General features: G+C 38.0%; 1 protein-coding gene across 2 annotated transcripts in view; it reads left to right on the forward strand.

The window, feature by feature from the left end:
- The window catches only part of XKR4 (XK related 4), a 474664-nt gene that overhangs the window by 280532 nt on the left and 178085 nt on the right, over positions 1–16047 (forward strand). For both annotated transcript variants that reach the window (XR_012378203.1, XM_025871429.2), the window contains exon 2: positions 14172–14371. Coding sequence is in view for 1 of the 2 variants with exons in the window: in XM_025871429.2 (XP_025727214.1) it covers positions 14172–14371 (200 nt within the window). In the remaining variant the exon portion in view is untranslated. The remainder of the gene's footprint in view (positions 1–14171; positions 14372–16047) is intronic.

Here is a 16047-nt window from a genome sequence, read left to right on the forward strand (position 1 = left end):
GGGTGGGGGGATGGGTTAGCCTGGTGATGGGTATAAAAGAGGGCACATACTGCATGGAGCACTGGGTGTTATACGCAAACAATGAATCATGGAACACTACATCAAAAACTAATGATGTAATGTATGGTGATTAACATAACATAATAAAATAAAATAAAATAATAAATTAAAAAAAAAGAATGAGTAAAGAACCTTCCTTTTGAGTTTAACAGCTTTCTTGCCTGTTTCACCTGAATGTACCATGTGTCCCAAGAGGCCCTGGCTATGCTGCCCTTTACAGGGAAAATTATTTGGTAAAGAAAAAAAAAAAACTCTATTATTTCCTACTCCTTTTCTTTCCTACTCTTTTCCTATTTCCTTTGAGGAAATACGTGAAGAGTACCTATTTATGCATTAAGTATATGAGAAGAATGCATGAAAATTAAACAAAACAAAAATAACCATATCCCATACATAAATTTTATTTTCACAGAACAATAAAAATCGTTAAAAAACAATAAAGATCATTAAAAAGCCCCTTTTATCAAGAGGCTAACTAAGTGTGATTTTACTTTGCATAAGATCATACTATGTAAGAATGTTATATACCATGATATGCAGCTACTAGAGTATTATTCTTCTCTGAGGACCCACATTCATTCTAATTATCTGAACAGGAGATAGAGGTGACAGAAATACAGCTCAGGGGTCAAATATATGCAGAGAAATCCAAAACCTCGTTAGTTTGAGAGGCAGTGTTGCCCTTGGGTGGAAAAACTAAGTGTGGTAAATGAGGAGAAGGTATGCATGCTCTTGTCCCATTCAAGGATTTCCTGGGAGATCCTGAGTATATTCTCCTGTTTTTCTCACTGCAAATATTCTTACCATCTAGCTGAGAGGCACACTGCACACACGCTCATGGGTTCGGGAGTGTTCTTGCCCTTCTGGTGAGAGCAGACACCCCCAGGGCTCTGCGATAATGAAGAGCAGGGCGGTGTGAGGAGGTGGCTCTGCAGTCTGGGGTGACAGCTCACACAGGTCTTCTCAGGGCGAGGGGCAGCCCAGACTGTCCTCTTATACCTGTGACCCCTAGTGTTTGTCAAGTACAAGGTCATGCAATTTATTCTTTCCCCTGTAACACACATCCCCCCCCTTGGATGATTGATGGGACATAGAATCTAATTTTAAAACAATTGCCACCAGGAAAATATTCCACCATGGAAATATAGGCCACAATTTTTAGTCATTTTGACTATTATTCAGCATAAACTGAGACCTGATGTTCTGGTGTTTAAAAAAGTGATGGTTGTGTCCTTATCCCTTAACATATCCAATAAAGAGCTTCTTAAGATGACAAATCATACTATTTTGTTACTTATCAGTGCCTACTGTTGAGGAGATACATGTATACATGCATTGGTGTATATATCATAAATGTGTATACATACATAGTTGTAAAGCTTCCTCTGTAGCCAGGCAACAAGAAAATATCACTTGCTGGAATTACCATTTATTAATGTTTCTTTAAAACTCTTCTGCACAGATTTTACTCTGCATTTTTCAGATAGTAAAAATAACAACAGTCAACAGCTAATCTGTTTAATGTGCTAGAAGATAGAGAAACAATTCAGTGTTAGAATATGCATGCATTATATCCTCATAGCTAGTAATGATTTCTGATTCAGCTCTTGACATGTCAGTAGTGAGCATTTGATCAAATATTATTTAAGGACTGAACTATCTGAAACAACAGTAATACACACCTCATTTCCTCACAAGTAATTGAAAGATTATCTCAGTCACATTAAATTTTAGATTAAACACATATATAGTGCTCCACATGATGAGTCCATGTTTGGACTTTTTCTCCCAAGTTTATTGCTTTTGCCATGTTATGTTTGGGTCTCAAGTTGGTAATGTGGGAGGCTGTAACATTAGTCCAGGTTGCTCTTGGCACTTGGAAAATACTGAGGAAAAGGAGCTGAGAATTCCAATTCAACTGAAATCCTCAGAAAAATATTGGACTTGAATTTGTGTCCAGGTGTGTGGAAGGGGTGTGTTATGTGTGGGTGTCTGTGTGCACAGCATGGTGGGAGTTGTGTAGGTGTGTTTGTGTGCACAGCTTCAAGAATGCTAAGGAAATGACAGAATCAAGATATTGTTAGACTGAGATTATGTTGATAAAGTTGGTGCCGAATTCCTGGTGGCCTTTTGTGATATAAGGAAAACTCTATCTTCCATTAGCATACTTCCTCAAGCAATAAATAAGAAGAATGACCCGATCAGAAAATGAATCAATCAGACAATAAGAGCAGCAAATGTCATCTGGATATATTTACCTCAGAGGAGGAGGTGGAGCGTATTGATATTTCTGAGTGGACTTTTACTGGGAACATCTCCCATTAGCACTAATGAGAGCTGCGTAGTTAAGCCACTGCTGTCTCGTGCTGAGGGCGTATTTGCTAAATGCTAAAGCTTTGAAACTTTTTTTCCCTCTTACATGAAACCCTGGTAATTATGCTAAATGTTTAACTGTAAATATGGCTTTCTATGAGTCCTCCCTGCTGTGTGTATGAATATCTAAAAAGAACTGAGACTTTTCATGACTATGCACTTCCTTGGTCACCAATGCCCCTTTCAGAGATAATCTTTTTTTTCATCAACACAGCAAAGCCAAATCCTAAGAAGAAAAATCTGAGTGAGTCCCTCCACTCCCCATCTGGACCCCAACCTGGATTCCTTTGATACTCAGAAGGTCTAGAAATTGTCTTGTTTCTCAGTGGAGTGGTAATCTTTTCCATCTGCCCCTCTGAAAAACCAGGCAAAGGATAAATCCAATGTGATGGAAACACTCCCTAGAATAAAATGCCTAAGGAAAATGAGAAGAATTGAAGAAAAAAACTACCTTCAGTTATTAGGGTAAAGAAGATGAACATCCTAGAAGAACCCAAAGCATCAATAACCTTGGAGAGTAGCAACGTTCCTCTTGTGAGCCAGGCGCACGTGTAAGACACATCTCATTCACCCCTCCCAGCAGCCTGTCAGGAGGGATGGTTACCTCCATCTTCAGATGCAAAACTTGGCTCAAAAGCTAAGTGGCTCTAAGAATCAGAAGAGGGAAATGCTTTCCAGTTAGATAATAATAACACAGATGCCAAGGAGACAAGACTGCTTGGCCTTTGCCTTCAGATATAGAAAGAGTTGTTTCCAGGGACGGGCCATTAGCCATGCTCCTCTCTCCCAGTGTCAGAGTAGACATGTGGTTACAATGCAATGCGAAGGATCTGGATTAGACTAGGAGGGTAGCTCACAACCATGAACTTCTTCACTGTGTCTACCCAGTAGTTGGCTTCCAAGAACCATTCAAAAGCTAACCTGTGGTATCATATGGACCAAGCTGTCCCCCTCTCAGTGACTGGAGCACCCAACTCTGTATCTCCAGCAGCATTCTGAGCTGAACAGAGCACAGTGGAAGCATTTGTCAGATCAGTTGGGTGAATGTGCAAAGGTCATCACAGTGAGGGTCCTTAATGGGTTGGCAACAACAGAGGCTAATGTTGCCACCACATCTGTCCAGGACAAAGAGGTAGAATTCAGCTCCTCTCAAGTTTCTTCTGTCCCTATTGTGATTCCAAGTGATCTTATACTACCATCCCTAGTCAGGGGCCTCTTTGTCTCCTGTGGTTCAGTTTAGAACTGAGGCCTCACATCTAGCACAACCCCAGGCCTCACCAAAAGGATTGTAATTCTTTACAGAAGACGTTTAATTTTGAAAACCTCTTCCTTTTTAGAAACTCAACTACAGCCTAAGGGTGCTTAACATAGGAAGTAACTTCAAGGCTCTTGGGCTGATAGCTAAAAAAACAAACAAACAAAAACACCACCATGGAAGAGTAAACTTGACAGATTTGCTTCTGTTTCAGGAATACAACTACCTTTCTTGGAACACAAGCCCTTCATCACGTCATTCTAAACTTCTGTAGAAAAGGAACTCCTAGGTCTGTTTCTCTGTATTCATTTCTCAATCTCCTAGGCGGTTACTAGATAAAAAAACATAATGAAGTCTAGTTTCTTTGAACGATTCAACATCTTTACCCATTTGTTAGAATTGAATGGCTAAATATTACCAGTTTTCCTTTGCTTTCTATATTAATGGTTTGTCTCTAGAACAGGTGATATGACCAGTTAGTAGAATGCCATTTGGGGCTTTTTGTCAACATGGACAGAATTTCCTGTCCTGAGAAGTAAATCGTTGTTATAGAAACAGATCTCCCTGAAGTCAAACGTGTTGCCATATGCTCCGTGGAAGCACAAGGTGGAATTGCCTGCTGGTGGTCAAATGTTTAGTAAAAGCTGAAGAGCTGAAGACTTCTCTTGGGGGTTTGCCTAGAGCTGGAAGGCAGGAGTCAACATGGCCAACACAGGAGGTAGCAGTGGCAGAGGGGAAAAAAATATGACATTGAAATTTAAATTTATGTTTTCATCCCCCACTCACCTGGGCAAATTTTTCTTACCACGCTGTAAGGAATAAATGGGAACATGTGTGACACATAGTACATGTTTATGTTCACATTCATTGATTTGTTCTATTTCAACCTCCCCTTCAGGTAGCAGATGAAAAATAAGTTAAAAAAATAATATTCCCAAAATGTATTATACTATAAACATATTGACAAGATGGGAGAAATCCAATTGTGATTGCAATGCCTCCTTATTCTCACCATTTTTTCAGAACATGAATTTGAGAAAAAACCCAAGCTGACATTTCCTCATGACTGTTATGGGCATAAGAGTCCCGATGCCTATCACTGCTGATGTAGAGAAAGTAGAAAACTATCCTGATATTGCATAATATTCGTGACAGTGCTAATATTAGTTAAATATCATAAACCATGTGTCTTCCAACCAGATACAAAAATCAATATGACATAGGCTATTTATCAATCTCATAGAAGTAACTAACTGTAAAGAAATACAACTGGAATTTTTGCATCCATGTTCATCAGGGATATTGGTCTGTAATTCTTTTTGATGGGGTGTTTGTCTGGTTTGGGGATCAAGGTAATGGTAGCCACATAAAATGAGTTTAGAAGTTTTCCTTCCATTTCTATTTTTTGGAACAGTTTCAGAAGAATAGTTATTAATTCTTCTTTAAATGTTTGGTAGAATTCTCCTGGGAGGCCATCTGGCCCTGGGCTCTTGTTTGTTGGGAGACTTTTGATGACTGCTTCAATTTCCTTAGTGGTTATAGGTCTGGTCAGGTTTTCTATTTCTTCCTGGTTCAGTTTTGGTAGTTGATACATCTCTAGGAATGCATCCATTTCTTCCAGATTATGTAATTTGCTGGCATATAGTCACTCATAATATATTCTTATAATTGTTTGTATTTCTTTGGTGTTGGTTGTGATCACTCCTCTTTCATTCATGATTTTATTTATTTGGGTCATTTCTCTTTTCTTTTGGATAAGTCTGGCCAGGGGTTTATCAATCTTGTTAATTCTTTCAAAGAACCAGCTCCTAGTTGTGTTGATCTGTTCTACTGTTCTTTTGGTTTCTAGTTCATTGATTTCTGCTCTGATCTTTAGTATTTCTCTTCTCCTGCTGGGTTTAGGCTTTATTTGCTGTTCTTTCTCCAGCTCCTTTAGGTGTAGGTTTAGGTTGTGTGTTTGAGAGCTTTCTTGTTTCTTGAGAAAGGCTTGTATTGCTATATAGTTTCTTCTTAGGACTGCTTTTGCTGCATCCCAAAGATTTTGAACAGTTGTGTCAATCAGAGAAAGACATGTATCATATGATCTCACTGATATGAGGAATTCTTAATCTCAGGAAGCAAATTGAGGGTTGCTGGAGTGGTGGGGGATGGGAGGGATGGGGTGGTTAGGTGATAGACATTGGGAAGGGTATGTGCTATGGTGAGCCCTGTGAACTGTGTAAGACTGTTGAATCACAGACCTGTACTTCTGAAACAAATAATACATTATATGTTAAAAAAAAAAGATAGCAGGAAGGGAAAAATGAAGGGGGGAAATCAGAGGGGGAGATGAACCATGGGGACTATGGACTCTGAGAAACAAATTGAGGGTTCTAGAGGGGAGGGGGGGATGGGTTAACCTGGTGATGGGTATTAAAGAGGGAACGTACTGAATGGAGCACTGGGTGTTATACACAATGAATCATGGAACACTACATCAAAAACTAATGATGTAATGCATTATGATTAACATAACATAATAAAAGAAAAAGAAGAAATACAGTTGGAGATTTTTTTTTTCCCAATTCAATTCAACACACATTTGTGAATGCCTGCATGAACAAAAGTAGTGCTAAATGGGATAGCTTCAATAATGAAAGGGTACACTCCCTCCTGGGAGGACTTGGGATAGAAGCCAACATATAAGCAAATAATTGCATCACTGTGAGATACCTGCAGGATTAAAGGTAAGCACGAAGTCAGGTGCAAGGAAGGATTCTTGGTTGTGGGTTCCCAAGGAAGGTATTCTGGAGGTGAGATATATCACTAGAGTTTAAAACCACAAATACTAAATTTCCTTAGTGGAGAAAAGAGGCAAGGCCATTCTAAGAAAGGTAAGATGAATGTGCAAAATACTTTCAGGCCTAGAAAACTACAGATGCAAAGGCACTTATTATCAGAACACAGGGTTCCCCCCCCCCATCTCTCTGCCTTTGTAAATGGAGCTCCCTTGGCCTGAAAATTGTTTTGTTTTATTTTTTACCATTCTTGGCTTATAGGTGTTTGAACTCTGTATGTGCATTACTGGAAGACTTGGTTTTGTGTCCTAGTATATGAAACTCTATAAGGCCAGATGCTTTTTTGTTTTATTCCTTAGGAACAAACCTACCACCATCATCAGGTTAACTGTGAGCTCCCAGTGCTCCAGAAAACAATTATTGCACCACAAGAGTTTAAGTCCCCATGGGCTACAGACCTGGGAGATCCATTTGTAGCTTTTTAGCATGTGGCTGGAGAGCTTAGATTATGCATAATCTCCTCCTCCAGTGAAAACTAGTAGTAAAATAACTCAGAAAGGCATTTGTGGAAGCTTTACTGCCTTTGTTAATGCTATGGGCGTCCTGGATTTTAAACTTCTGTGATAATCTCAAGGAAGTTGAGCATTAAAATCATTAATTTGTTCACTCAACAGGCAAAGGCTGTCAGTGCTCTCTTCATGATTACCTGATTCTGATGCCTTTTCACCACCAATACCACTGGCCATCTAGTTAAAGTTAGCATCTTCTCTCGCTCGGATTGTTGCAATAGTCTTCCAGCTAATGTCCCTATCTACCCCTTGCCCTTCTGCCCCCACTTTTCATACAATAACCAATTTTGTCAAAATGCAAATCAGATTTCTCACTCTTTTGCTCAAAACTCTATAGTGGCTTCCAGCCCCTTACAGAAAATACAAAATAACAAACATTGCATATGTTTAATACATACTTATTAAATGAATAAAATTACATGAATTAATTGAGTGCCTATGAATCATGAGAAACTGAGCTTAATATAGGGGTACAAAGAGAGTGACATTCTTTTCTCTCTAGAAGTTTATATTTTGGGATGTGAGGTGAATTCACAAATGAATGAATATAAAAATAATGTTATTTTATCTGGTCAAAGTCTGAATAAAAATAGTTTGGACACAAATAATGGAATGACCAGTTCTCCCTGGTTGGTTAAAGAGGGTGAGGGAGTAGTGATATTTGAGTCATAAAATAGTAGAAATTCCAGGATGTTAAAGGGTATGGAGAGGCTTTCCAGGCAAGAGAACCACAGGAACAAAGGTACTGAGGTGTGAATTCACAGCCAAGGAACAGCAAGTGCTTTAATATGGCAGGACACAGGACATAAGATGAGAGAGGGGAGGGAAGATGCAGAGGCTAAAAGTTAGGTTAGAAAAGATAAACTAAAAGCCTTATATATCTGTATTTCATTGCTTGACTTTACTATATATCTTCCAAGCAATGGGGAGTCACTAAGGTTTTTAAGATGGGAGAAATTAGATTCAATTTATACATCTGGAAGCACTGGGAAGGGTCCATTAGAGAATTCAAAGTTGATTAATATAGTAAGAACTAACATTTATTGAATGCCTGCTATTTACCAGGCTCTGTGCTAAGTCCTTCACTTTTACTTCATTTAATTCTCACATCAGCCTATGCAATTGGTACTGTTTTCATCCCCCTTTTGAGATGGAAATCTAAGGCAGAGAGATGTCAAGCCTAAGGTCATCCTGTAGTAAGTGACAGAACCAAAACAGAAACTCAGAGAATCAGACTTTGGAAAACAGAGGGGAAAATATATTAAGGAGATAAAGTTCCAGAATATAATCTATTATCAAATAAAAGGGATAAGGGAGGGAGGAGTGGAAGCCTCAGATGCACCCTAGGCTTTCTAGCTTGGAATACTCAGTGTATGGCAATGTGGATTACTATGTACAAGATGGGACAAATTTAAAAGAAAAGCTAATGAGGCACTTTAAATATATTTGTTTTTACATGCCTGTGGGAAATCTGGAAAGCATATGGGCATACAAGTAAGAAGATGAACATACAGGTTTGGATCTCAGTAGAGTAGGAGATGCAGATTTAGAACAGGGGAGGTGAGGTCATAGGGTAAACAAGATCAAACATCAATAGAAGAGTGCTACTGGTTGAATTGTGTCCCTCTAAAACACTGAATTCCTAGCACCTGTACCTGTACCACCTGAATGTGGTCTTATTTGAAAACACAATAAGGTCTTTGCAGATGGTCAAGTTAAGATGAGGTCATTAGGGTGAGTCCTAATCCAATATGACTGTGTGTTTTTATAAAGGATAAATTTGAACTCAGATGCACACACATGGAGAACACAAGATGAAAGCAGAGAGCACAGTGATGCATCCACAATCCAAGGAATATCACAGAGTGCCTGCAAACCACCAGAAACTAAAGGAGAGGGATGTAACAGAGTCTCCTTCACAGCCTCAGAAGGAGCCCACACTTTGATCATGGATTTATAGCCTCCAGAACTGGGAGATAATACATTTCTGTTATTTAGGCTACGAGTTTGTGGTACCTTGTTTAAGCAGCCCTAGCAAAGTAATAAATAGCGAGAGCATGGAAGAGTGAGTGATTATTGGTAATGACTGAACAGATACTGTTAGTTCAAAAATGAGCTTGCCAGTCAAAGAAGCTGGAAAAATATTCCAAGAAAAAAATGAGTTTGTGAAAATGCATGGAAGTCTAAGAAAGGATGTGCCAGCAGTTTGCACTGGGCTGATCATAAGGGGCAGCTGTGGAGTGGTGAGAACACGGTGATCTGTTCATGAAAGTTCCTGTAAACAGCACTCTACAAATTTCATCTTATAATTGATAGAGAGCAATCCAAGGCCCAAGGGAATGATTAAACATGTTTTTTTGTTTGTTTGTTTTAAAATGCTCCTATTCTGTAAATACAATGGCAGTGGCAGCATAGTTTTTGAAGTTACCAAAATGATCCCATTAAAATAGGCAGAGCAAAACTGAAGGATCATGAATAATACTTGCAAATAAAGCTCAGTGCTGAGATACCCCCATAATTACCAAGGGACAAATTAGGCACAGCTCTTAAGAGCCATGTGATATTGGCAACTATGCAGGAAGAGGCAGAGGGAAGGCCTTGAGAACAGAAGAATCCCCAAATCCCCAACAGCCACTTACTGGAAAGTGCAGTGGGCCAATCTTACACATCTGGAAGGACCTAGAAATGTGTTCTCAATGATCCAGTGCAAGGACAAGTCCACAGGGACTGTAATGAAATAACATCTGATGCTATTGGAGCAGTCTCATTACACACAGAGTGAAGACCCTTCCAAGAAAAGGCTCCACATTGAAGAGAATCTGCTGGGAATAGATTCCAAGTTAAGCAGGATAGGGACAGACACAAGACCTGAAGAAAGTCCAAATTCAAAGGAAGGGGCAGGGGAACAGAGGCAGCTGGTGTCAGAAAGTTGACAAGTTATATTCTTTTTTGTCACTCATGAGAACAAAAGAGGAATGAGCTTTGGAGTTATGACACCAACCAAGCCATCCTGGCCCCCTTACCCCTCATAAAACTACATAAAAACTAAACTAACTCATTTAAAAAATTTTTATTATGTTATGTTAATCACCATACATTACATCATTTGTTTTTGATGTAGTGTTCCATGATTCATTGTTTGTGTATAACATCCAGTGTTCCATTCAATGCCCTCTTTTTAAACTTAGCAATGAGAAAAAAATCAAAACTATTATAAGAAAAAGAGAATAGAAAAAATGATGATGTTCTTACAGATAATGAAAGTATACCAAGAAAACAGATAAAAACCATAAGCAAATATTTCAAAATGAGTTGAAAGAAATTAAGAGAATTATAAAAGTTATGAAAGAATAATATAAATCAGAATTAGAAAAAAATTAGAAAAGAAATGTATAGAAAAAATGTAAGATTTGACAAGAAAGATGAACCCAATATAGAATTCTAATTTTTTTTAAAAGAAACTGAGAAATGAAAACTCAACTAGTAGGGGTATGATACCATTCAAACACCATAGTTAGAAGACAAATAGTATAAAGGAGGGAAAAAATTTGAATCAGTAAGCTATTTGAGATCAAAAGCGTTCAGGGAAGTTGACTGATATGGAAGATAAAGAAGATACAACATAAATAAATAGGAGGCCTCAAAGAAGAATACCAAAGTAATGGAACAAACAAAAATATTCAATACGATAAATAAAGAAGACTTGAAGACTGAAAGAATATCAGATTTTTATCAGACTTCCATAACAACACTTCATGCTAGTAAGCAATGAAGTAACAAATTTAATAGACTTAAATAAATTGCAGACCTTGGATTTCATATGGAATATGCATGGATTTTACAGCCATCCAACCTGACCCTCCAATGCAAACGTTTCCCCAGCTATTTTGCTTTTGTACTTCATTGCTGTATCCCTACCATCCTCCCCTCTTGGTATCAGAAAGCCTTTGCTTCAGGTAGGTGAAGTTCTTTCACAGACTCTAGAAATGGGCACCAATTTTCATGTAAAATTGTTAGACTTCAGGTCCTCATAATAGATGGAAACTTATTCCCATGCAAGTCAAGATTGATAACCGCATGCTTTTATAAATATGCAAGAACTCAGAGAATATTGTCCCTATGCACCTTTCTTAGGGGGATCTACTAGAGAATAAGGTTCAGACAACTAAACATACTGCAGAGTCATTGACATAACAGCTGGAGAAGTATTCTAGCCAATAAAAAAAGAGTGATATGAATAGCCAAAGCAACCTTGAAAAAGAAACACAAAGCTGAAGGCATCACAATTTCAGACTTCAAGTTATATTACAAAGCTGTAGTAATCAAAACAGTATGGTAGTGGCACAAAAATAGACATGGAACACACACACAAAAAAAACACAAATAAATCCACAACTATATGGTCAATTAATCTTTGACAAAGCAGGAAAGACTATCCAATGGGGAAGACAGTCTCTTCAACAAATGGTGTTGGGAAAACTGGATTGCAGCATGCAAAAGAATGAAACTGGACCATTTTCATGCACTGTACACAAAAATAAATTCAAAATGGATTAAAGACCTAAATGTGAGGCATGAAACAATAAAAATCCTAGAGGAGAACTCAGGCAGTAATGTCTTTGACATCAGCCATATCAACTTCTTCTAGATGTATCTCCTGAGGCAAGGGAAACAAAAGCAAAAACAAACTATGGGGACTTCATCAAGACAAAAAGCTTTTGCACAATGAAGGAAACCATCAACAAAACTAAAAGGCAACCTATGGAATGGGAGAAGACATTTGTAAATGACGTATCTGATTAAGTGTTAGTATCCAAAATATATAAAGAACTTATAAAAGTCAACACCCAAACCCCAAAAAATCCAATTTAAAAATGGGCAGAAGGCATGAATAGACATTTTTCCAAAGAAGACAAAGAGATGGCCAACAGACACATGAAATGATTCTCAACATCACTCATCATCAGGGAAATGCAAATCAAAACTCTAAACTCACGGAGAATGGCTAAAATCAGCAACACAAGAAACAACAGGTATTGGCAAGAATGCAGAGAAAGGGGAACCTCTTGCACTGTTGGTGGGAATGCAAACTGGTGTAGCCACTCTGGAAAACAGGATGGCAGTTCCTCAAAAAGTTAAAAATAGAACTACCCTACGATCCAGCAACTGCACTACTAGATATTTACTCAAGAATACAGAAATACTAATCCAAAGGCATACATGTACCCCAATATTTATAACAGCACTATCTACACTAGCTAAATTATGGAAACAGCTTAAGTGTCCACTCCTGATGAATGGATAAAGAAGATGTGATATGTATATCATTTGCATGTGTGTGTGTGTGTGTGTATATATATATATATATATATATATATATATATATATGAATATTATTCAGCCATAAAAAAGAATGAAATCTTGCCATTTGCAACAACATAGATGGAGCTAGAGAGTATTATGCTAAGCAAAATAAGTCAATCAGAGAAAGACAGAAACCACATGATTTCACTCATATGTGGAATTTAAGAAACAAAACAAATGAGCAAAGGGAAAAAAAGAGAGAGAAGCAAACCAAGAAATGGACTCTTAACTATAGAGAACAAACTGATGGTTACCATGGGGGGAGGTAGGTGGGGAGATGGGCTAAATAGGTGATGGGGATTAAGGAGTACCCTTGTCGTGATGAGCACTGGGTGTTGTATGGAATTGTTGAATCACTGTGTGTACACCTAAAACTAATATACTGTATAACTAACACTGTATGTTAACTAACTGGAATTTAAATAAAAAATTTTAAAAAGTTTTAAAGGGTGATAGACTCAGAATATCACCATTTCACAACCCCTAATGAATGAATGGATCTAGGAAATGATCATTAGTGGATGATGACTTCATAAAGGAAAACATTAGGGTCTCCTCAATGAGGTAGTCAACATCACCTGCTAAAAATGATCAAACTTGAATCTGATCAACAGTAACTACCCAACTGAAGAAAACACAAAGGACAAATATGTTAACCATACCACATGTGTACAATCATCAAAACCAAGACAGTGAAAAATAGGCAGGAAATTTAAAAAAAACGGAAGAAGAATTGTGGTTTAAAAGAGACATAAGATATATATCAAGTAATCATCACATATAGGTCTTGTTGGGATTGTATTTCAAACAAACTCTAAGGAAAATATGATCATCAGGAAAATCTGAAAACTGAGTATTTTTGATAATATTAAATTATCTTTATTTGTAATGTAATAATGGTATTGCATTTATGTTTGTCAATTATATTTAATAAAATACTTACAGATGAAATAACATGGTGATTGGGATTTGCTTCAAGATTATCTGGTGGCAGAGAGTAAGTGAAGGTATAAATAAAAAATTATGTATTTTGCATACATGTATCAATAATTACATAATCTGGGTGAAACATATAATGGACTCAATACACTATTTTTTTCTCCTTTTGTATATATTTGAAATTTTCAATAATAAAACATTTATTTTAGAAGACATCAGGAGGGTTTGAAAGCACATGCATTCTAATACCTCAGACTTGCATGGCGCCCTAGGAGAAATCCATCTCCTGAGTACCACTGAGCACATAAAGAAACTAACCAGGAAGGGTGTGTGTAGATTGTCAAAGTGGCAAATGCCTTCTACACCTGTTTCCAACACATTTCATATTTCAAGTCAGTGGATTGCCTCTAATGAGGCCAAAGATTGCAGGGACCTCTCAAAGCGAAGATTTAAGAATAAGGGTACTTGGGGTGCCTGGGTGGCTCAGTTGTTAAGCGTCTGCCTTCAGCTCAGGTCATGATCCCGGGGTCCTTGGATCGAGCCCCACATCGGGCTCCCTGCTCGGTGGAAGCCTGCTTCTCCCTCTCCCACTCCCCTTTCTTATGTTCCCTCTTTCACTGTGTCTCTCTCTGTCAAATAAATAAATAAAATCTAAAAAAAAAAAAAAGAATAAGGGTACTTGTTAAGCAGTTATCTTTGGGCCTTAAATTAATAAGCCACTAAAGTAACTGTTTCTTGTGGGCTTTTGTAGCTTGCAGAAAAGAAAAGCAGCCTTGGTGTTTGAATTATAAATGATCACTCATTTCTTTCTTATTCTCCATGTTTTCTTTCTAGATATTTCCACACAATATACTTAGGTATTCGAAGTCGACAGAGTGGGGAGAATGACAGATGGAGGTTTTACTGGAAAATGGTGTATGAGTATGCAGATGTGAGTATGCTGCATTTGCTAGCCACCTTTCTGGAAAGTGCTCCACAGCTGGTCCTGCAGCTCTGCATTATCGTACAGACTCATAGCTTACAGGCCCTCCAAGGTAAGGGCTTGTCATTTGGTTTCTGACTTTGGGGAAAGATTGGCTACTTTTGTCACAATCCCAAAAACTGTTCTAATACCCTTTATTGGCAGAGGCCGTGGTTCTCCCTGTTAGATGTCTGCTATTTTACACAAGAATTTTTGAATGATGTGTATTTTCTTCTTCATGATTACTTGTGATGGCTAATTTACAGAAAGACAATTCTTTTTTTTGCCTTCAAGCTGCCCTCTGAGTAGGAAAAACATTTCTATGATTTTATGTTTGGTCAGAATGAAAATAGAGGCAACTGGGTTTTTCTGGCTTGTGTGATAGAGTAATTTCCAAAACCTTGGAAAAAAAAAAGGCCTAGCTCTCTCTCTTTCTAATAATATTTATACACATATTTGAATATGAGGGTAATCTCTATCATTTCCTTTTGACATTAAGAAACAAAACGAGATTAAAAGGAAATAGTAGATTGCTATAATATTGTTTTCAAAGTCATAGGAGAAAAAATGTTGTCAATATTTAACAATACATTGTTTATATACTACTAAGTTTTATAAAACAAATATTATCAGATTAATATTTTTGTGTTTTGCTGTCTTGTTTGATAACCTCATCAGTAAGACTGTCACTTATCTGCACTGATGTTTCCTTAGGCTCTGCTATTCAAATCTTTTCTAGCAGCAAGAAGATCAGACAGACCAGTGGGTGCATAGGTGAATAAATGGGTGGGTAGATGGATAGCCATTTTGTAAATAAGCAGTTTCCTGGCAATTTGTCTATCTTATAACTAAATAGATTTTGTGAATCAGTTAACATAACATGCTCATTTTGTTTCCATCTCATTAGAGCCTTTGCTGTGACTTCCTCTATATACGCGCATGTTAGTGTCCTGTTCTGGTCCATGCTCTAACTTGAGATTTGATCCGGTTGGTCTGAGGAATTTCTACAGTGTCCTTGTAACATTTTATAGCAAGGAGTACATTAGCTTAGACTGAGCACTTTACTTGGCGAGGTGTGGGATGCATATTAGAGGAGAAGAAAGATGGAGCGTGTCCTGGTAGCCAGGGACCCATTTATTTGTGAATGTCTGGCCAACACTGGCTCCACACTAGAATAGCTTTGGTCTAAGAAGTTTGAGAAAAGGGTCAAAGAGATCTGTGGGCTGTGATTCTCAAATGCTAGAAAGCAAATTGGAAGAAAGAGAAAGTCGTGTTTTAGCACAGAAACAGACAAGAAAAGCCTGGAGAAAATAAGATGTATAAATTAGCTGTGAACAACTGCCTTTAGTGGTGAAAGACCACAGGCTGCAGAGGGAGGATCTGGATTTGGTCACTCACTTCCTTGCTGTGAGACCTTGTGCAGGTCACTTAATGTCTCTGGGCACCCCCTTCTCAAATGTAAAGGTGACCAATGAAACTAGATTAATTTCAAGCTCCTTGGAGCTCTGTTCCATCTTTGCATCAATAAATGCCCAGTATCCTTACAGGGCCAGGGATATGCATTAGGAAATGGTCTGTAAATGAGGACATAAATTTAGAGGCAACATCAAACTAAATCTCTATCAAAGAATCTGGTACATATCTCCAGAACAACTTGCAACCTAATTACACAAGAAGAGGGGTGCCTGGGTGGCTCAGTCGGTTAAGCGTCTGCCTTCAGCTCAGGTTATGATCTCAGGGTCCTGGGAT

This window comes from Callorhinus ursinus, unplaced genomic scaffold, assembly GCF_003265705.2.
Source record: "Callorhinus ursinus isolate GAN/ISIS: 27379988/994484 unplaced genomic scaffold, GSC_fseal_2.0 scaffold5, whole genome shotgun sequence".
NCBI lineage: Eukaryota > Metazoa > Chordata > Mammalia > Carnivora > Otariidae > Callorhinus > Callorhinus ursinus.